Below are 22,904 nucleotides of genomic sequence, written 5' to 3' on the forward strand. Positions count from 1 at the left end.
ATATTAAAGATTCTTCACTAAACCTATTAGTGCAGTCCTCCAAGGTGGGAAGCCTGCTCAATGGAGCGTAAAGATGTTAATTCCGGGGCTATATTGCAATTTCATTTGTCACTTCAAGTGAGTTGCAGTTTATAAAACAAATGTACAATATGAAATAATCCTTCTTGCATATATTGCTTGCTGTGTGTTAAAATGTCAAAAACGACATTGCTACAGTTCTCCTTAATTATTTCAGCAGTTCACGAAGCATCCAGGAGAGCAGTAAAATATAGAATGACTTTGTGATATCAACTGTAATCAGTGCAAATGTCGAAGGAAGCTGAGAAGACCTGAGAAGATTATGTATTTGTATTTGTTTTATGTTTGCGTGGGTGAGACGAGAGGGAGAAAGGGTTATAGTATGTTCCAAAGGATTTTGGACTTAAGAAGTGAAATCCCCTATATAAACTTCTAGATTTCAAGCCCACACAAGCGCAGAGATCAACAGCGTCAAACACAAACATCAGGAGACACTCTGATCCAAAACAAAATGTCAAAATGGGGAAAACAAGGCTTGTTACTCTATGGTTCCAGAGAGGAACTTAAATTGCAGTAAGCTTGTTTGGAAAGATGATAGGTTCCACTATGACCTTCATACTAAGCCTTCATTATGTCTCTTGATGTTTTTGTTGTTTGTTTACACAAATACATGAATTATACGCTCAAAACTGTAGAAACTACTGATTGCACCTACTCAAAGTTTCACTCTTTGTGCACACAGATTTTTTTTATCTTGTACATGAGCTTAAGGCCAAGTATCAGAGGGATGTAAAGCTGTCCAGCACTGGGTTGTTGATTAGTAGAACCAGTGTTCTCTGGACTACCAGAGCACCATTCAGTACCCTTTGAAATGAGCTGAAGCAGTGTTTATAATCCAAAAAATACTCATCAAATATTTGTATCATACAACTTATTTTATGGGTGAATGCAATCAAATATTCAAACGGATGTTCCAACCATTATTTTACAACCTAGAGTAGACATTACTGCAGTGATATGGAACCCATTAATTTTGAATGAAAGCATTTTGCTTGCATTTGTTGCTTGTTAAACAGTTACTTATACAAAGAAAGTTATAATGGTATCCTCAACTTACAATAGGCATTGTACATTTTGTCAGCAAACATAACTATATGCAAGTGTTTTATATAAGTTTTAAATAATTATTTAAATTAATTTATTAATATTAATTATATTATTATTATTATTATTATTATTATTATTATTATTAAATGGCAAACTTGCTTCCAACATGTTTCTTTGAAAAAGCGGTTGGAACACACTGGTACTGGTGGTGTTTTTTTTTTTGCACAATTTACAGTTTAAAGAGGAGCAAACAGCACATTTAGCCATTACCGCTATAAGCAGAGATGCTCAGGCACACAGTGTGCTGTCGTAATGCAATTAAGTGCATGTGCTATCTTAGTGGCTATGAGACTTCAATGTGTATGTATGTGTGTGTGTGTGTGTGTGTGTGTGTGTATGAGAGAGAGAGGGGGGGGAATGAGAGAGAGAGAGAGAGAGAAGAGAGAGAGAGAGAGAGAGAAAGAGAAACATACATGGGTGGGTTAATGGATATACAGAGACACAGAAAAAGACAGGGATAAAGTGGAAAAAATGAAGGGAGAGAGGGAATCTGACAAAGAAAGAGTAGTAGAGAATTTTATGTCATGGTTCACATATCAAAGTTGACGGAAACAAGGCCAGCAGCATATGGCAGTCAGTGAGTGTTATTTCTCTGTGCATCATTCCCATCTTCCATGTGTGGAATGATAAGATTTCCTCAGAGAGATGATTTATATACCGAGTAGGGGTCCCAGGATATGAAGTAATAGCGTTCTGCTTTGACCATGCACATGCATAATCTGTTTCGATCATCAACAAATTAAGATCTGTCAAGGAGGTTTAAAAGCACAGATGAAATGTTTCTATGTTTAGCAAAGCCATCGCATTTGGGTTTGATGTAATTTCCTCTGTGCTCTCTGGGTTCCAGTTCAGGGATGCAGAGCTCTGGTTCAATATTAGTTGGCCCTGGGCTGATGACCTCATCATGACTAGACTCCCTAGACTACCACAGAGGATATGGGGGAAGATTTCTCAGATGGATATGTTGTTCTACTCGTTTTGATCTCTCATACTCTGACCTCTCTAGCCACTCCTGGATGTCTTCTGTGCCAATCTTGAGCCCACAGGGCCATGGGTCAGGTCCTCATCACCACTCACATCCACCCACTGATCCCCAGCTGTATACATCTACACTACACTTCATCATAATACACTCAGTCTTTGTACCTCTTTACTATTCTTCTCTGTCTGTGTCACACACTGGAGGCAGATTGAAGCAAAAGTGCAGGAGGATTAATTCAAGAGCCGATCCAAAGCCAAATAAATAATAAAATAAATGCAGCAGTTTCAAAACCAAGAAAAAGAAAAGAATGAAACAGGTTACATTAGGACACGAAGGCAGACTCTAACTACTTCAGATACTATTAATTCTTTCATTCATCTTCTGTAACCACTTCATCGTGTTTAGCATTGTGGTGGGTCCAGAGCCTACCTTGAATTATTGGGCAAAAAGCAAGAACACATTCTGGACAGGCCACCAGACCTTCACAGGACATCACACACTCACCCAGTCACTCACAGACTCACTTACATGGACACTCAAATTCATCAACCAGCATCATGTTTTTGGAAAGTGGGATGAAACCAGAGCACTCAGAGGAAACCCACGCAGACACAGAGAGAACACACCAAACTCCTCACAGACAGTAACCTGAGAGGGATTGAACCCACATCTCCATGACCCCAGAAATGTGTGTCAGCACATCAGGCGTCGCACCAAAAATTGGGTAGTGAGGATAGTATTTTGCCAAGGGCCCCTTCCCTGCCCCCCACTAACAGAATCTTCTGCAAGCCTAAACAGAGAAACTGACAGACACTGATTTAAACGCCTGTGCTTTTGGCTATCAGCTTGTTCTCTAGGGAGGACCACAAATATAGACTGTAGGGATTGAAGCAAAAAAAAATTTTTTTAATTAATTTGACTCAACCCATTTCCACAGATTCCTACATGTTTTAGGTAAAAATATGGAGGCAGGGGTGAAGGGCAAGATGGTTAGAGAAAGAACACAACACTATCAGTATCACAGCCTCAGACTGGCTTTGATTTCTACCCACCTATGGAACAAGAATAAAGCAATCCTCATTTTGGTTTGTGCTTTTCAATGTTTGGAGTTCTGTCCTTTGTCTAAAACAACTCCAGATGCCTCTGCCATGACAGAAGGAAGAAAGGAAGGAAGGAAGGAAGGAAGGTAAAAAGCCTAGCATACTGGATTGAGCCAGTATGTTTTTTCATTCGTTTAAAGACACTGGTGCTTTGTAAACACATTAGACCGGTTTTGAGCATGACTTGAGAGCTAGTGAATGATAAGGAAATATCTTCTGAATTTTATATAGTTTTTTGATTACAATCGTGAACTACACTTTAATTCATCAGTGAATTTGAAATAGAAAATGAAGAGCAGCTAATTTAGAAATCTGAAAAAAAAGATATTTGGATTTATTTGGTCAGTGAGAACTCATTAATTCATTCTTCTTCTATATCAACTTAATCCTTAATCAAAGTTGCAGTTGGTCTGAAACATGCACAGAACTTTCAATGCAAAGCAGAAAAATATATTGGACATGGTGCCTGTTTATGGAGAGATATTAGTCTCAAAATACTTGTACATATATATATATATATAATATTTGAAAAATATTCGTGACTTGGGTTAAATTTGTGGATTAACATTTATGCACTTGTAAACTAATCTCATTCCATACCTGTCCATTGCAAGGCATCACACACAAACTCACTCATACACACCTTTGGAGACTTTAGTATATATTTATGGTTGTGTTTTCTCTGTGTCTGTGGTGCTCCAGTTTCCTGGAATGCGTTTATGAGCTAAGATATTCTTCTACTCTCTACTCCAACAGCGACAATAAACAAGCTCAATGCAACAGCAACGTTTCCACCGGCAAATTGTGAAAATCACTGTGCATCAATTTACAACAGATACATGAAATGTGGTCTTACATCTATGTTCTCAAAGTTGAGAAGGGTCATTATTTGCATGCCAGTAACATTAAAACCAGAACTTGGATGCTGGTTTCACATGGGCACCACAACTGGAATGTCTCTCAGACTGTTTTCACTGTATTTAACCAACAATTAATCATATTTGTGCAGTACTTCATTAACCAAGGCCATTCTCTCATCAATCTTTAAGAACTGCATTTATACAAATCACTCTCCCACTTCCCTCCACTCCCTGTAAACTTTCTGCACTTCTGCATAAATGTCTGTAAATATAAATATAGTGTGTAAATGTGATATAGCAGGATACTTCTTATTATTATTTTATATATCAAAATGAAGTGGTAGAATGTTGTTATACAGTGAGTCAGTTTCTACCATTTTGAGGCATGTTTACACTCAATGTTTTGAATATTTAATATGACTAAAAATACCTCTGCAATCACTGACCGTGCCAGAAATATTGGACCAAAATCAGGTTCATGTTTTCTACACTATAACCTGGCTTTTGGAGCTCATTAGGGATATCTGCCACAGATTTTAGCCAAAATTTCATTTGTAGTGTGATATACATTAAACATAAAAGACACGTGTCATGGCATCATTTATAGAAGTCTTCAGTCAACCTGAAATATACATAAGATTTAAAATGTAATCATGAATTTTTTTTTTTCTACAATGAAATAAAACATTTCCAAAATGTGGCTAGTGTTTCTCAACATCCACTATGTACCTTCTCTCATTTAATAGCTAATCAAAACTTGCAGATCACTTAGTTTACTCTCAGCACAGACTAAATTCTTGTTAATAAAATAAAAATAAAATGCCACTTAAAGCAAAACCATATGAGAAACTAGAAGTAGATTTCTCCCCAATTTAGTCATTCACCACTTCCCCAATCACACAACGCTACCATATTATGAGGGTGAGAAATAGTACATGCTTCCTCTGAGACATAAAACCTGTCAGTGCTTCAATTTCCCAAATTATCTTAGCACAAAATTGATTTTTAAACGACAGATTGAGTTTCACACTGAACACCAACAGAGGGTCGTAGCACAAAGTTGTTTTGGGTAACTGTGACCAGTTCTGTTATGTTAATGCCTGCTTTGGTTTTGGCATCTTTTTCTGACTGGGAGAGCCGTCCAACCCAACACAGTGAGCGAGGCCAATTAAGCCCTTGTAACTAAGAACCATATATGTCCATTTTGTGTAAACATTTCTTAAACCCAAAATGACTTCATTTGATGTGCTCTATTTCAAACAAATCATTTCTTCTGTTTATTATGCTGTGATTTTCCATTTAAACACAAGCTCATGATGAGTAACTGTTTATCTCCACTGCTAAGACTGGACAGGTGAGGAGTGCTACTGAAAAATGGAAATGGCTGTTAACTGATCCATTGCAGTGAAGAACCATATATGTTCTCTCCTGGCCTTGGCCTAATGCTTAGACAGTTGCACCAATAAGGTCGACTGACTTTAATTATTTAATTTTTTTTTTTCAACAAGATCTTTGGTGACTGAATGTGGTGGCATTATTTGGCTCATGGAACAAACATCAGAACATTTCCAAAGCACTCTGTGGTACACTTTCCTGTTATTTTGTAACTGCTAGGACATAAGAGACCATAAATAAAACTGCCTCATCTTCAACTTTTCTAATTTCCACATTGCCAGGTCTCAAGGCACACAACCCTAATTTACACCCTGTGGCGAGGCCTCTTCTGCACATTCCAAATTCAATCACACTGTCAGGAAAGGAAAGGTCATCTAAATCAATAGCCTTTCACTCAGACACTGTATAATCAATCAATAAACACTACTCCATCTCCCTAGCTATCATGCCTCTTTAGGAAGCCTAATTTGCAATCAATTCATCATAAAAGCTGAACAACTTCCCTGGTATAAACAGTCAAACCACAGATGCATTTATTATAATTTCTGAAGAGCCACAAGATACTGTAGTTTCATAGGCAGACCAGACAGTAACCTCAAAACAAAGAAATTTACATTATTCTTTCTTTTGGTGTTATCACTTATATATACAAAAGACATTTTTATGCAACTCATCATCCTACATGTAGTAAAAATTCTCCACTTAGTTTGTTTCTTAGTTTCTGCCAAGGTAATTAACAAAGTAAACACAGTGAGAGTTAAGAACTTTTTTTTTTCCATTAGTAAACCTTGTTTTTTTGGACAGGCCACCAGACCTTCACAGGACATCACACACTCACCCAGTCACTCACAGACTCACTTACATGGACACTCAAATTCATCAACCAGCATCATGTTTTTGGAAAGTGGGATGAAGCCAGAGCACTCAGAGGAAACCAATGCAGACACAGAGAGAACACACCAAACTCCTCACAGACAGTAACCTGAGAGGGATTGAACCCACATCTCCATGACCCCAGAAATGTGTGTCAGCACATTAGGCATTGCACCAAAAATTGGGTAGTGGGGATAGTATTTTGCCAAGGGCCCCTTCCATGCACCCCACTAACAGACTAACTGACTGACAGACACTGATTTAAACGCCTGTGCTTTTGGCTATCAGCTTGTTCTCTAGGGATGACCACAAATATATATACTGCAGGGATTGAAGCAATAAATAAATAAATAAATAAATAATTTGACTAAACCCATTTCCACAGATTCCTACATGTTTTAGGTAAAAATATGGAGGCAGTGTTTAAAAACCCTGAACCCTCAAACCGGCTAAACAAGTCAAATTATGATATTCCCACACCATGCCACATGTAACGATCTCTGCTCTTCTTTCTCTCTCTTCTCACATTCCTGATAGCCTTTGTTTTCATTTAACCACGTGTGCACCGCCAACAACTCCCAAGTCTGCAACACAGAAATTCTGTGATGAGTTTGCATACAGGAGGATCATACTACTTTTGGTTTTGAGGCAGGGGGTGAAGGGCAGAGTACAAAGTAAACACAGTGAGAATCAAGAACACTTGTTTTTTCATTAGTGAACCTTGTTTTTCTGTCAAGCCTTGTCCCTTAACAACACTATCTGATCAGCTATTCATCTCACTGACACATACCTGATGCAAACACAATAAACAAATCTTGTGCACGTACTTGTAATAGTGCTATTTGTATTCCAGCCATTCCTTTCATTACAGAACAATAATGAAAATATGAACACAATTATATATGTATTGCAAAAGGTGAACTGATCCTGAGAGCAGCATTCGTTCCAGCCATATAAACATCTGAGCAAATATTAAAAAGTTCTCCTATTCACATAGTCTTAATCATATGCATATGGGCCCTGACACCATTTGTTTGTACGAAATCCATTAAGAGACCTTTGGTTTCTCAACTCAGCCTATAGATTTCATTGTGCTTAGCTCAAATAATTCAGATCACTTCTGCAGAAGCTCAGTTCTGTGCTTCTGTGCCAATTATTGTGTGTACTATGGGCACACTATAATGGAAAATGTATTCACTCACCCATCCAAACCATTGAATTCAGGGGTTCCAATCACTTCCATGGCCACAGGTGTATAAACCCAAGTACCTAGGCATGTAGACTCCTTCTACAAACATTTGTGAAAGAATGTGTCACTCTTAGGATCTACAGAGTGATTCACTACAGACCTCCAAACTTTATGTAGCCTTCAGATTAGCTCAAGAACAGTGCGTAGAGAGCTTCATGGAATGGAATGAGCAGTTGCATCCAAGCCTTACATCACCAAGCACAATGCAAATCTTTGGATGCAGTGGTGTAAAGCACGGACTCTAGAGATGTGGAGATGTGGTCTCTGGAGTGAAGTATCATGCTTCTCCATCTGGTAATTTGATGGATGAGTCTGGGTTTGGCGGTTGCCAGGAGAATGGTACTTGTCTGACTGCATTGTGTCAAGTGTAAATTTTGGTGTGGGGTTGTTTTTCAGGAGTTTTCTGTGGGGTTGTTTTTAGTTCCAGTTAAAGGAACACTTAATGTTTCAGCATACCAAGAGATTTTGGACAGTTTCATGCTCCCAACAGTTTGGGGATGGCCTCTTCCTGTTCCAGCTTGACTGCACTCCCGTGCACAATACAAGGTGCATAAAGACATGGATGAGTGACCATGATGTGGAAGAACTTGACTGTCCAGAAAATATTAACTACCATTCTTAACAGTGAACCTTAAGGTTCTTCTGTATGACTTTGACTATTACATCCAACACACCTCTTGGGCTTACTGCCAAAATGGCATATTTTTGCTTTCCATATAAAACTAAACTCTTTTAGTAATGTTTTAGGAACTTACATCTGTGTACATGTTTACAGCAGAAACTTGTTCTGGTACATCTCCCTGTGATGTCTAATTGTAGTGTTGAAAACATGGTAACTCCATACTTGCCCACAATTGATGAATAATTTAGGATGTTTACTCTGCATATCACCTCCTGTTAAACCCTTTCAAAACAGGTGTTATATAGGACCACAAACATATTGAGATACTGAAGACTGGTGTGCTTTGAAATAGTACAAATCTCAGTTGCATTTTTCAAATATGCATGTACAACTTTTATTTGCACAGGAAAATATTTTATTAATTAATATTAAAATATTAAAATTTTGTATATCCAAAACGAGAATTTATTTGAAGTAATTCAGGGGCATTTCTATTGGTCCATTTATTTGAAATTAAATGTCTGGCATTATCAAGTTATGGCAAAATATAAAAAATGCAGGTACAAGGAGATGCTATGTTTATATTGTGACTTTTCCTTAGCTAACTATCAAGATCTGTCATGTTACCAATAGCTGTGTGACTATGGGGAGGAGAGGTCATCCCACTGCAAAGACAGAGCATAGCCAATTATGTTTTCTTGGACTCCTGGCCTTGGATGGCTAAGGAATCACTGGGAATTGAACCAGATATCTCCAGATGACAGGGCTAACAGCACTACTCAGGAACCACTGTCTGTGGTGTATTAACCAGTGTAAGTCAGATAAAAATGTCATTTAAAAAACAGATTTAGGTGATGCACCGGAGTGCTTCCTCACCTTCACTTCTCTGCATTTCAGCTGAAGAATCATGCTGTGTAGAAAAGATCACTGCAATTTAAACATTCATACCTCTGGGCGATAGCTGAGTTTTCTTTTTAGAAGCGATTGTGCAACCCTGCGGATTCTGATTACAATTTTGGAAGCATCTTAGTCATTGCAGGCACCTTCCTCCTTATTATTGGTGTTCTTGTCATTGCGCAATGTAAGCCATGATATATTGTGGATAAAGTGTTGGATTTGAGCAGTAATGATCAGTGATCACATCTATCTGTCTGTCTGTCTATCTATCTATCTATCTATCTATCTATCTATCTGTCTATCTATCTATCTATCTATCTATCTATCTAATTATTTATTTTTATGTAGACATTGACAGCAACAGTCCTGTGTGTGTGTGTGGGTGGGTGTGTGTGTGTGTAATTGAACATACAGTGATTAGGCTCTTCGCTGCCCTTACATGCTCTATATATAGCCTACCCTGCAGGAGCCAAGTGCAGACTGCTTCGACAAAGCCACAGACTGAGAGACAGAGTGAGTAAGAGTGTGTGTGTGTGTGTGTGTGTGTGTGTGTGTGTGTGTGTGTGTTTGTGCGCGAATGAGAATCTTTAACTGTGAAGAGTATCTTTCACCTCCTCACACTGCTCTCTCATAAATCCTCAGAGCTCACATCCAGATTTTAGGAAACAGGGTAATCCAGAAAGCCACAATGCTTCCAGAAGTAAAGGTTACTAAATTATTTTTAGGCTTTGGTTAAAATACCACAAGGATCAAACAACACAGCACATCTCCCACTGTCTTAGCAGAACTCTTCAGAATGACTGGTTTTAGTGCCAGTCCTTTAAGAATGAGACGCTGTTTACCCAAACGTAAAGGCACCGCAGTGAAAGGCATGTGAGCTTTCTATTTTAGCCATCTTCACTTGCACAGGTCACACATCCAGCTTTGAAAGGGGCGGTACAGTTCTAAAGCCTCAGCAGGATAGGTCAGAAACAGATAATAATAATAATAATAATATAATACTATATAATAACAAAATATAAATAATAGCAAAAATAAAGAACTGGCTGGTTTTGTTTTACACTTTGTGGGTTGGTAGGAGTTCCAGATATGCAAATTAATGGGCTAATGCAACATTTTCTTTTTCATGTGTCCCTTAACATTTATTAGATATGTCCAAAAATGGTCTGGGCTCATGATTTTCTCTGATAATGATATTTATTAAAATGTATAGAAACCATACATATTAGAAGTGAAGTGAGAGTAAAGAACAACATTACTGATAAATGCTTCCAAACATTTTAATGCAGTGTTTACAGAAATGGGGAAGGGGACAAAAACATTTTATCCAGTTCAGGGTCGCGGTGGGTCCAGAGCCCACCCAGAATCACTGGGCGCAAGGTAGGAACACACCCTGGAGGGGGCACCAGTCCTTCACAGGGCAACACACACTCACACATTCACTCACACATATGGACACTTTTCTTTAGTCATCAATCCACCCACCAACATGTTTTTTTTTTTTGGCCCATGGGAGGAAACCGGAGCACCTGGAGGAATCCCATGCCGACACACCAACTCCTCACAGTCACCCAGAATGGGACTGGAACCCACAACCCCCAGGTGCCTGGAGCTGTGTGACTGCGATGGGATATTTTGTTGTGTCAGTAAAACTAATTATGTCGTCATACTTTATTGCCAAATTTGTGCTACCCATTATTTGGACAGTGAGGGTGTTGCCAAGTTTTACTTTTTATAGGTAATAAATCCCCATCTCTACTAGGACACATTATTTGGGTTGTGCAGTGATAGAGCAACATTCACTACCTTTACGATGACCTGGAGTGACTGATCCTCCTCTGACTTCAGTACCTTTCTTCACTAATGCTCTTGTGGCTGAATGCACACTATACAGGCTGTGGGCTCTGAAGACTTGGGAAACACTGCTTTAAAGTAATTTTTTAGAAAACATTATATGATACTTTTATGGAATTACAAATGATTTGAACAAATGATCAAACAAAATTTCAGCCAAGAACAAGCCTAATTTACACCAGAAAGAGTTATGAGTTTCCCCAAAACTCTCATGTTGAAGAAGAACATGCCACTTCTAATAATCTCCAGTAAATTGCATTCAACATTGCTTTCTAAAGATGCTCAGATTAGTGAATTGTTATGTGCTGTTCCATTAGTAGAAAGTGTGTCTGTGATTAAGTGGGTTTTACGTGTGAAATCTGAGCATGAAGTGCGCATGGCAATATCTCTGAATGGAGGGTATGCACACTCAGCTGTAGCTTCAAATATGTGTGCAGACTGACATGTTAAAAAAAGCTAAATATTTTACTTCACAGTGTTTTGTTGTCTTTTATCTGTAAGGAGTTGTGTCATGGGGGAAAAAAGCAGTCCATGCCATGGCTGTGCATTTCAACTTTCAAACTGATGTGTTCCAAAGACTCAAAAATGTGGATTCAGACATCCAGGTCTTCTTACATCATACATCTAAGGAACCAATGCCACCTATTGGGGCTTTGAAGACATATTATGGGAGGTATTGTGAATAAAATCATATTTTGAGCACATCACTACATTACTGTGGGCATCTAGAGCATTCCAACCCACATACTGTCCCAAAAAAAAAAACACTGTCAGTTTTTTCATGGGATAAAACAAGGCACACTCATATTTTGCAGACACTTCAGAATTGCCCTGCCTCCTCACAGACTTTTTTGAATGAAGCTGGACCCACATTTTTGTGAAGATTTTTTTTTGTGAGATTAAAAAGAATATAAAAAATACAATGGGTACAGTGTAAATACATGTACAGACTAAATACAGGGAAAACAAAGATTGAGAAGAATGAGAACAAAGAGAAAATGGCTGAAATCCAGAGCTTCTGCATCTCACACCTCACTGCTGTCAGCCTGCACTGAACTGAGCTGTGGCTCGTTCTAATTTCAAGGAAAAAGCACAAAAACAAGCCACTGTTTAAAAATGGGGAACTAATGTTATGTTTGATCCTTTTGGTTTTTTGAACAAAGCATGTCACAAATATTTCATTTAGATCCCAGCTCATGGAAAGCTGTCGAATATGTCAAATTTTCATGAAAATAACTTCTCAATCTTTAATATTGATGAACAATGATGAGTTGGTTGTAAGTAATGACCAGTAATGGCTCGCGGAGAAACGTCCAGCATTAAATTACTGCTATAGTATCAGAAAGTCAAGGAAAAAAACAAAACAAAAACAACCAATTAATATACCAGCGCGTGCCACCCAAGCATAAGCGCGCGGCTCAAGCGCTGACTGCGCGCTTCACCTCCCCAAAGACCGCCTGGGGCTCAGCTCTGCGCGGGGAGGAAGGACTCTTACCTTTGGCTTTGGGCGATTCAGGCGCTTTTGGGATCAGGGCGTCATGGCCACAGGTGGAGTTACTGTCCGTCTCGTTCACCGAGGAGCCGTTCACACTGTCCGCACACTCAGGCAGCAGCGAGTCCATGGCCTAATAACGACCCACATTAGCACTCCACTTCCAGAAATAATGGACCACAAAAATGTCCCTACTACAAGCAATAAAATAGAAGACCTACTGTTAGTCCAGAAGTTCACCTAAAACTCCTCCTCCTCCAACTACTGAGTGTGTGCCCTTCTGCTGCTGAACAATGTCTTCTTATGGTCCACAGAGTTGATATAAAAAGGAAAGAGAGAGAGACGCTAAAGCATCAGCACCTTGTGAAGGACTGAGAGCACAGAGGAGTGTGACTGGGACTTAAAGGGTGAGGGGGAGAGAGAGAGAGAGGGAGAGAAGGGTGGGTGTGTGTGACACGTGCTGAGCAGAGGCGAAGCATGAAAGAGCTGTAAGAGTGGAGCAGTAGAGTAACACCCCTACCTCCACCACAGTAGAAAGTTAAGAATGGTGGGATATTTGCAGCAGAACGATGGCGCCCCCTTGTGGATAAAGAGAGCTGGCACCCGTATGAGAAACGGACTGCACGAGTAGGGTTGAATGGCGAAGCCGGTCGTCTCTGATGCCCCCTGGTGGCTGACTGCATTACAACGCTAAGTAAAAGTAAAAAATAAGGAATAATTAAATAATTCTCTGTTAAAGATATCCTTTGTATTAAGTTCTAAAAGTTGCTTAACTAATAATATGGAAAATCTGAGTTAAACCATTATTATTATTCATCCTTAACTCACTATTTCCTTATCTAATAAATATATTATTTCTTAAAATTCCAACAATTTCAAGTTAAAATAACCTAAAATAAAATAATTATATTAATAGATTTTACTATTTAAGTTAAAAGCACCAAGTGTGTGAGGTATAATTGATGTGAACAAGCTGACATTTTATTCAGTGGTTTTTAACAGTACTTGTTTATTGATTGATGTTATGCACATGCTGAATATTACCCACTTTCTGAAGTAACCACTGTCTCCAGCATGAACCTGCCTGTGTAATGTTTCTGCCTCTAATCAATGCTCAAAAGTTCAAAATGACAACTCATGACCACCATTAAGTTTAGTTTTAAGAACAGTTATATGTCAGGTTTCTGCCTCTAGGTCCAGCATCATTCATTATCTGTAACTGCTTATTTATTTCATGGTTGTGGTAGGTCTGGAGCCTACCCAGAATCACAGGGCACAAGGCAGGAACACACTCCAGACGGGCTGTCAGGCCAGCATAGGGCACCATGCATTCACTTACACCTATGGACTCCTTAGCATGGCCAGTCCACCTATGGACGTGTGTTTTTGGACAAGGATGGAAACAGGAACACTCAGAGGAAACCCACGCAGACACAGGGAGTATACACCAGACTTCTCACAGGAAGTTGCCTCAGGATTTAGACAATAGATGGTTGTTCACCCACCAGCATAGTAGAAACAATGGGCACATCTCTTCTCTATACCACCGGGAGTATGTTGAAGATGTTAAGCATCACAAGTCCAATCATAAGTCTAATATTCACTAATTCGTTGTGTGTAACCACTTATCCAGTTCAGGGTCGCGGTGGTTCCGAAGCCCACCCAGAGTGGGCGCCAGTCCTTCACAGGGTGACACACACTCACAACTACGGACACTTTTGAGTCACCGATCCACCTGCCAATGTGTGTTTTTGCACCGTGGGAGGAAAGCAGAGCACCCGGAGGAAACCCAAACTCCTCACAGACAGTCACCCAGAGAAGCATTCGAACCCACAACCTCCAGGTCCCTGGAGCTGTGTGACCGCGACACTACCTGCTGCACCATTGTGCCGCCCTTGGCAGAGACACTTCCTGTTTATTTTCAATTACAATACACAGGTGCTGAGGGGCTGGCTGAACATGGAGAGCCAAACATTGAACTGCTGTGTTAATTTGTGTTAATCATTTTTAAATAATGTTCTGTAAAATTGCCAACCACTTGAGATGCAAAATGTGTTTAATTCAGTTTAAAATAAATACGATTCAATTTAGTATTATAAATATCTGATCAAAATGTGAATATATTTCTTACACCACACATTCAGATCTCAGAAGTATTCACTGAAAATTAAGTGTGGAAGAAAAAGTAGGGCTATTTATGTTATAGCTTCTGTTCAAAATAAATTGGTTTAAAATAAAAATAAGTAAATATATAATAAAATCCTGAAGAGTGCTTTAATTAAATTGCTTGCACTCAAATGTGTAAATGGGCTGGGCATGGGGTTTACTGAGCCTTTATAAAGACTAAGGTGTATTGTCCTCACCTTCTTAAACACTGGCTGATGTTTTATTGCTTGATATTATGCAGCTTAATTATGTGTCTATTTACATGAACGTAAAGTCAAACTAATCCTTCACAGAGGTTTATTACACTGTTGCTATGCTTTGGAAAGAGCTGGACTAGTTTATCCAATCCAGCATTACCTGACATTACTGATGTTCTCATGGCTAAAATACTTCAGTTGTAATATCCCTACTCTTCTCAGCCCCTTAAGTTTTGAACCTCACCTTTGCTCAAATCCTTTGGTCAGAGTTTATGATTGCTGTAGTTTACAGGGTTGATCGTGGTGGTAGCCACATTGTGAGGAGGCTTCCAGCCACGAGATGTGGTTAAATAACTCACTCTTTATGTCAACCTTTGTTCTGTCAAAGTCCATTACACACTTAGACACAGCCAGATAACACCTGTGTAAGAAGAGGAAAAACCCTCCTTTAGGCATGAACAGCCACAGCACTGCAACAGGTGAGTGATCATCCTCTCCTACACATTACCAACACCAAATCAGTGCATTAAGTCTATGGGAAGGTGTGTACATTCTGTTTCATATGTGGCACTATTGATTTATGTAAATGTAAATTTACAAGGAAAAAGATGCACATATAGGAATTATTATATTAGATAACATTTGTTGCACTTCTATGAAACATCTGATGCCTTAAAGCTTTAAACTCACCAGAATAAAATCATTCTTTGTTGTTAAGTTTAAATTACTTTAATGTAAAGGATTTATTTCCAAGTCATTTTGGAGCACTTCTATTGGTCTATATATAGTATAGCCTTGTTCAGTACATTTCTTTCTACTAATGATTCCAAAAATATTAAAACTGCATCCTCAGGACCTTTCATATTTAGATGATGTATATATAAATATCACCCTTAGCACCTATAAACATGCTGTTATTGTTAAAATCTGCAAACTAGTATAATGAACTACGATGTAATATCTGACAGCTATCTACTGATGGACAGAGCTCATGTCCAGTGCTGGATGCCTCTTTGTTTGCTGTTGCAAAATATTTGTTTTACAATAAACTACGAACCAGGAATACATGTTTATTTATAAGTATGCATTATACATTCTTATTACATACATATTAAATCACAAACATACAGATTTTCTGACATTCTTCTCTCTCTCTCTTCTTACTTGGCACAGATCGTTGGCATTTTTCTTTTTTTATTATTATTATTATTATTGTGGAGTCAAAGTGCACACTTTGTCATAGCACTTGCAGTTTAACAATTAACGATCCAAGAGCCAGATCACATTCTGAGAGCGTCAGCGTATTATCTTCTTATTAAACTTCCACTTCATTAGACTGGACTTCTTATATAGGGCAGGGATTTTATAGCTCTGGGTAATTGCTGTGATTTGCTATCTCAAATTACTCACAGGTACCTTACATGGTGTGAATATCTTTTAGCTACATTTCGTGATTCTCCGCTCTCAGCAACTACCATATTTGGCATAACGTATTAAGTAATAGGTACCTGATAATTTATTTAAATTGTTCTAGAATTAGAGAAATATGGCCTTTTAAGGTTAGAAAGAACAAATAAGCACAACAGATATGTATGAACACTCTGGACTTGAAGTTAATGTTTGTGAGGAAATCAGAGATATCACACAAGTATCTACAGCATTTACCCGTGTTTACATTTACTCTTTTATATTTTACAATGTCGTATAAGAGATTTAAATGGTGATGTAATAAGGCCTTTTACCACACCCCACTGATAAACCTTGAATATTATAACTGACACGTTTACAGCAGCATATGCTGTAAAATAATTTAGCTGGTACAAGATGATGAGTGTAGTGATCATTTTGATAAGATAGAACAGTAAAAGTGTGCCATAGATGACATAACATTTAACTTAAGAGTAAAGCTTGATTGACTCTTTGTGATTTTTCCCTTTAGAAAACATGGCTGTGCCCAAACCTCGAGTGATTTCCCTGTCCAAACGTGAGGGTCAAACCTTCGGTTTCTTCCTGAGGGTGGAGCAAGGGGAGGAGGGTCATCTGATCCGGGCATTAGAGATGGGAGGTCCAGCTGAACTGGCAGGTCTCAAGGATGGAGATCGCATCATCAGGGTCAATGGAACTTTTGTGGATAACCTGGAGCACAGCCAGGTATAAAGCTGAATTTAAAACCATAAACAAGGCTTTTAAACTAGTTAGAAACATTAGAAAAATTAGAATCACTGACACTGGTGCTGACAATTAAAAAAATATGCTGGATTTTGAAAACAGTGACTTTACCACCTATGACTTAAGCACCTATATTAAGAAACAATCTGCCACTTCACAACTTTTCATTGAAGGAAGCACAATACTAGGTAGCCAGTCAGAACTGAGGTCATTTGCATATATTATTCTTGAATAAACTGTATCCAAACATACTGTGTAACTCTAAAAAAAAATGGATGGAAATTTGACATTTCAAAAGAATTACTTTATATAAATACAGCTACCTTACACCAATATATACTAATATTCTAGGAACACATTGTGATCTAAAAGGATCACAAAAATACAAAAAGATTTGGAAAATTGGCTCTCTAAACACTGGCTACCGGAATATGCTTGCTGTGGAATAAAACATTTGTAATGCTGCTATATTTATATTAGGTTGCTGATCTGGTGAGAAAAAGTGGAATGACGGTCACATTTCATGTCCTGGGAGAGGAAGCATACTATCTGGCCATAAAGAATGGGATAAACTTGGCAGACCCACAGTCCCACCTCACTCAGGTACAGCCCACCATGAACGGAGTGTCTGCACCAGCCCCTAAACTCAGACTCTGCCTTCTGCAGAAGGCCAGTGGTGGGTTTGGCTTCTCAGTCAAATCCACAAAAGGTGAGAAAAGCTATGTCTCCTATATAATGAAATTGGACCAGTTGTAATACATAATTGAAAGACCCTGATCTGAGGTGTTGCTCTGTGTCCCTAGGTGACCAGGGAATCTTCATGATGGATGTAGTTCCTGGAGGGGTTGCTGATAAAGCAGGAGTTAAGTTGGGCGATCGCCTGGTGGAAATTAATAAAGAAAATGTGGAGGGGGCTACTCATGACCAAGTTGTGGAGAAAGTAAGCTAAGCTTTAATACTGAATCGCAAATAACAGTTATTATCCTCTAGGCCCTGTCATTAAATGCTAGGTTCAAGGTTTATTTCCTCATTGAAAGGGCTTATATCCCTCTGCTTGACAGATCAAGGCTTCTGGAAACAGTGTGATGTTCTTACTGGTGGATGAGGAGACAGACAAATACTACAAGAACAAGTGCATCAAGCTAGGAGCCAGACTAGCCACAGTAAAGTACCTCCCACAGAAGCCCCGCATTGTTGAAATGACCAAGGGTCCCAGTGGTTATGGCTACTTCCTTAAAGAAGACACCAAAAAAACAGGTAAGTGGTTCAATATTGATGGTGCAGAGTTTACAGTCAATTTATGCTGAGGTCTGCTAACATTATGTACAGCCATACATCAGACATGCAGATGTGCAGTTTAACTTCCATAAAAAAAAAAGTTTGAAATAAAATTGGATGCTCTGAAGCAGTTTTATTTACGTGAACTAAGTCACCATGCTTAACCCCAAGTGCTGAAAGTATATAAGCTTGTGTTGTTGAGCAGTGACTAGCAATCATTTTAATAATTGAGCTTTTAAGTAGGGTGACCAGATGTCCTCTTTTACCCGGACATGTCCTCTTTTTTAGGCTTAAAAAATGTCCGGGCGGAATTTCACAAACGTTGTTTGTGAAAAATTTTGTTTTTCTAGAGTTTACATAGAACTTGGAGAAGCGTTTCGTTCAAAACTAGTCCCGCCCTCCTCTACTCCGATTGGTTCGCTTGAGCGAGAAGGGGGCGTGGTGAAGTAGCCTAAAATCTTGTGATTGGACGGTCTGACTGTAGAGCTACCGTTATTGGTCAATACCCTTCTCTGTAAACATTTGATTGGTCAGTCTGCACGTCAGTAGTCCTTGTTTACGTCAGGCAAAGCTCAGGTACCTACCCTCATCTCGAGCAGCTATGCCGAAACGTAAATGTAAATTCTCGGATGAATTAACAAAGAAATTCCCATGTTTTGTGTAGCAAATAAAGATGTAATGGACCTAAAACCACACATAGGTTCAGCTAAGCATACAACGCCACCCCCACTAGACGTGTCCTCCTTTTCACTTTTCACCATCTCAGATCGGGTCACCCTATTTTAATGCACTCACTAAAAAATTCCACAACAGCACATTTGAACACTTGAGCCCTATGTCTCTACATGGCTCTAAATCGCTACCCTTAGGTCACTATGTTGGAGAGATTGATCGTGGGAGTCCAGCTGAAAAGGCAGGGCTGAGGGAGATGGACCGGGTGGTGGCTGTGGAGGGAGAGGAGGTGGACCACTTCACACATGAACAGCTGGTGGAAAAAATAAGACAGTTTGGAAACAGATGCTGCCTCCTGGTGGTGGATGCGGAAACAGATCAACTCTATAAAAAGGTGCATTCGTTTATTTACCCCCAACTGCTCAAAAGATGGAACAGACCCCGTGCCACGCTGATCAAAAACTTTTGTTGTTGTTGTTATTTTTTTTTCAGCAGATTTTCCAAAATTGCCAACATTTATTTGCTTTCAGATCACATTTCATTTAATATATGGCCCGTTTCTTTTATATTGTTTTCATGCCAAAATATTGCTGTCAAACATTATCCTACAGAAGAACAAAAATCCACTTTATATATAAAAATGCACTTGATATTCATTTAAACGAAGGGATATAAAGCTTATAACAGACTGACATGCATTTCTATAGTTACCCATTCTGTAAATTGCCCACGTATAGATTCCATTGATTTCAATTTCTGACAACTGACAGGTCAGGCCTAGAGTTGCACATTTGATGTGAATGGTCAATACTTATCAGTTTCTAATTGTTTTAACATTTATTCTGGAAACGTAGGCTTCCATTTCAGTTCCTGAACTCCTTATGAATGAAAGCCTAGGTGAAACCACAATCATACATCAAAAATACATTTAAAAACCATTGGATTGTTACATTTTACATTGTGCATTTCAGCCGTCCATGTTTAAATTTAGATTATATATTTATATATTTAAATAACAAATAACTAAAATTACAAATGTATTTTTCCACAGAAAATACTGTCTTATCTGACTTAAAATGGATATCCTAAACTGGCCATTGGGGTCCAATTTTTTAATAGAATTTTTGTGACATCTCCATGTTCTTCCACAGGGTGATGTTTCTCCTCTGCTTTATTGGGAAGAAATGAGGAGTTCCCAGCCTAAGCCAAGTCAGCCTAAGCCTGAACCTAGTCCAGTGCCAGCTCCAGAACCAACTCCAGTACCAGTTCCTGCTGCATCCCCTGCCCCAGCTGTGCCTCCTCCCGCAGAAGAATCTTACAAACCCAAAATGTGCCACCTGAAGAAGACTGCAGCTGGATACGGCTTCCACCTCAATGGCATTCAAGGAGTCCATGGACAATACATCAAAGAGGTTTGAATAGCCTATAGTATATTTACTAAGCAGGGCTCAAAGGTTAATTGTCTTTATATTGAAAAAGCTGCAATTACAATCATGTTTAGCGTTATTCAGATTTTTGCAGGAGAAGTAACCTAACAACACTGATCTTGTGGACGGGCAATCACATGTTCTCCTTTTGGGTGTGGAGATTAATTATAAAAAAAAATCATGTTTTAATTGGGGCGGCACGGTGGTACAGCAGGTAGTGTCGCAGTCACACAGCTCCAGACACCTGGAGGTTGTGGGTTTGATTCCCGCTCCGGGTGACTGTCTGTGAGGAGTTTGGTGTGTTCTCAATGTGTCCGTGTGGGTTTCCTCTCGCTGTCCAAAAACACACTTTTATGTTTTCAGGTGGTTAAAGGTGGAGTAGCAGACAAAGCTGGACTGGAGGATGACGATATTGTGGTGGAAGTCAATGGTGTTAATGTGGAAAAGGGCACACACGATGAAGTTGTAAAAATGATCCGCGGCAGTGGAGATACCCTGGTCCTCCTAGTGGCCGATAAGGTGACCTATGATTACCTGAAAGCCAAAGGAATTGCAATCACCCCACAACTGCTGGAGAACGAGCAGAGACCTGAGCCATGTGTCCCTGTCCTAGCACAAGAAGAACAGACCCAAAGAGCAGCCACTCCACCAGCTCAGACTCGGGCAAGGGTCAGTGCTCTTTTACAGTTTAAGTAACAGCATCACAATTCATTAGAACTAACATAAGAATAAACAAACCAGAGCAGGGCTGCACTAATAAAATATCTGATTATTACTACCTTCTCTAAATACACCACAGTGTCATGATGTTCAATAATAATAATAATAATAATAATAATAATGCATGAATTCTGTTTTTACTGGTATTCCATGCCAAATTAATGCCTAAAACATGTTTGTAGCCACATCTAATGGGAGATTTCCCATATTTTAAGGTGCCTAGCATAACATGAAAAGCATTGCCAGGAAAATAAGATGCTCTTGAGCAAGAACTGAACACCACCATGCCCAGAGCTAATGGTGTATAAAGCACCCTGCATTGTGCTCTGGAGAAGTGAATTTCACAGAGTAGTATTGCCACGATACCAAAATTATGGCTTTCGATATGATACCTGCTTACATATCTCAATACCGATACTGAAACATACCGTGGCAAAAACCTAAAACATCAAGAAAAAGTAATGTACTTTCTTTACAAGCTGAGGGCGGTCGACAAAATCGCTAGTCACTGTTAAGTGTGACGCCACACGTGATGTTTCTGGGTCCAATCGCACCTTCGGTCCTGTGTCATACATTCTGCTTTAGTCGCTGTGTTCTAACGAGTTGTGCTATTCTCTTCTATAAAGAGTAGCTAAGGTTTGTACAGAACGTTTTTTTTAAAATAACTTTCTAGAAGATCGGAAAAGTCGTTAAAGGGAGAGGGAGGAGGCAAAGCACCCCCGTGGCACTCGTTGGATGTACCACTCTCATTTTAAAACGCTACTTCTTAAAGTACCAGTAGTCATTATTTGGGTTATTGAGTCGTTTTTAATGACAGAGCACCAAAATACTTTTTTAGTACTGGTATGCCATGCAACACAGAGGGATGGAGCACCATCCAGTATCTTTGGAGTCCTGAAGCAGGAGTGGCGTTGGTGATCTAAAATTAACAACTCAACATCAGTACCTGACCTTGTGGCAATTCATGCTCTTCTGGCTGTGAAACCAACATCTCATTTAATACCCACATGAAAGTACAGTCTATAATTGTAGCACAAGGGAGACAAAACATCTAAATTAGGTTAAACAGGGTGTTTACAAACTACTGGTCAAACTGTGTAGCTTGCTCTGATTGAATAGGGTTCTTTTTTTAGAATCAAGAATCTTACACCATATTGTAAATTTTAAAGGAACACTAGATAAGGTTTTTATTTTTGCTCCTGGACTCCCTTTACCGTTCCAGAGGGTAATTCACTTTTATAGGACAATTCCTACCCTCCTCCAAAATTTATGTAATGCATTTTCTGCAGTGCTGAGCCCAGAGCAGCAAAGACAGTGGCTCTAATCTTCATATAAATTTGAAGCTGTAATTTTAAGGTAAAAATACTATCTCGTGTTCCTTTAAACTATTTTAAAATTAAAATAAACATGCTATTTATTTAGCAAATAACAGATCGTAGTTGACAATATTTTGGTTAAATATCAATATCACAGTATCATTACCGGTTCTGATATTGATGATATAAATGCCCTAAATGTAAATCAAGTGCCAAAATAAATTATTCTTTCATTTAACAAAATTTCTTCTTCATTTTAGACACCTTCTGTATCATCTGCATCCTCATCAGACAGTGTGGATGTGAGGCTTTGAGAAGACCACAGACAGTGTTTGCTGGATTATTGCTGAATTACAGAGATATTTATAAGTCAGCAATTAACATGATCAAGTTAAAATGTCTTGTAAGTGGTAAATAATTACCCTGCTTTAACAGACACTTGAAAGGAAA

General features: G+C 38.9%; 2 protein-coding genes across 3 annotated transcripts in view; one reads left to right on the forward strand and one right to left on the reverse strand.

Moving 5' to 3' along the window:
- cckbrb (cholecystokinin B receptor b) overlaps window positions 1–12,936 on the reverse strand; it is a 33,614-nt gene extending 20,678 nt beyond the window's left edge. The window contains exons 1-2 of the mRNA XM_066686883.1: window positions 12,731–12,936; window positions 12,513–12,642 (exon numbers count right to left, since the gene is read on the reverse strand). Of these exons, the coding sequence (XP_066542980.1) occupies window positions 12,513–12,639 (127 nt within the window). The 5' untranslated portion in view covers window positions 12,640–12,642; window positions 12,731–12,936. The remainder of the gene's footprint in view (window positions 1–12,512; window positions 12,643–12,730) is intronic.
- A 3,880-nt stretch (window positions 12,937–16,816) lies between these two features.
- pdzk1 (PDZ domain containing 1) lies at window positions 16,817–22,812 on the forward strand. Of its 2 annotated transcripts, none has more exons than XM_066686347.1 (8): window positions 16,817–17,023; window positions 17,522–17,750; window positions 17,845–17,981; window positions 18,103–18,298; window positions 19,189–19,385; window positions 20,143–20,403; window positions 20,782–21,087; window positions 22,715–22,812. In XM_066686347.1, the coding sequence occupies exons 1-8, from the start codon at window positions 16,817–16,819 to the stop codon at window positions 22,766–22,768; spliced, it is 1,587 nt and encodes a 528-aa protein (XP_066542444.1). In that variant the 3' UTR covers window positions 22,769–22,812. The 2 variants fall into 2 exon arrangements, with proteins under 2 accessions (XP_066542444.1, XP_066542445.1); XM_066686348.1 differs by having other exon boundaries at window positions 20,782–21,024; window positions 22,715–22,770.
- Window positions 22,813–22,904: the final 92 nt, after the last annotated feature.

The sequence above is a fragment of the Hoplias malabaricus genome, chromosome 12 (assembly GCF_029633855.1).
Source record: "Hoplias malabaricus isolate fHopMal1 chromosome 12, fHopMal1.hap1, whole genome shotgun sequence".
Lineage (NCBI taxonomy): Eukaryota > Metazoa > Chordata > Actinopteri > Characiformes > Erythrinidae > Hoplias > Hoplias malabaricus.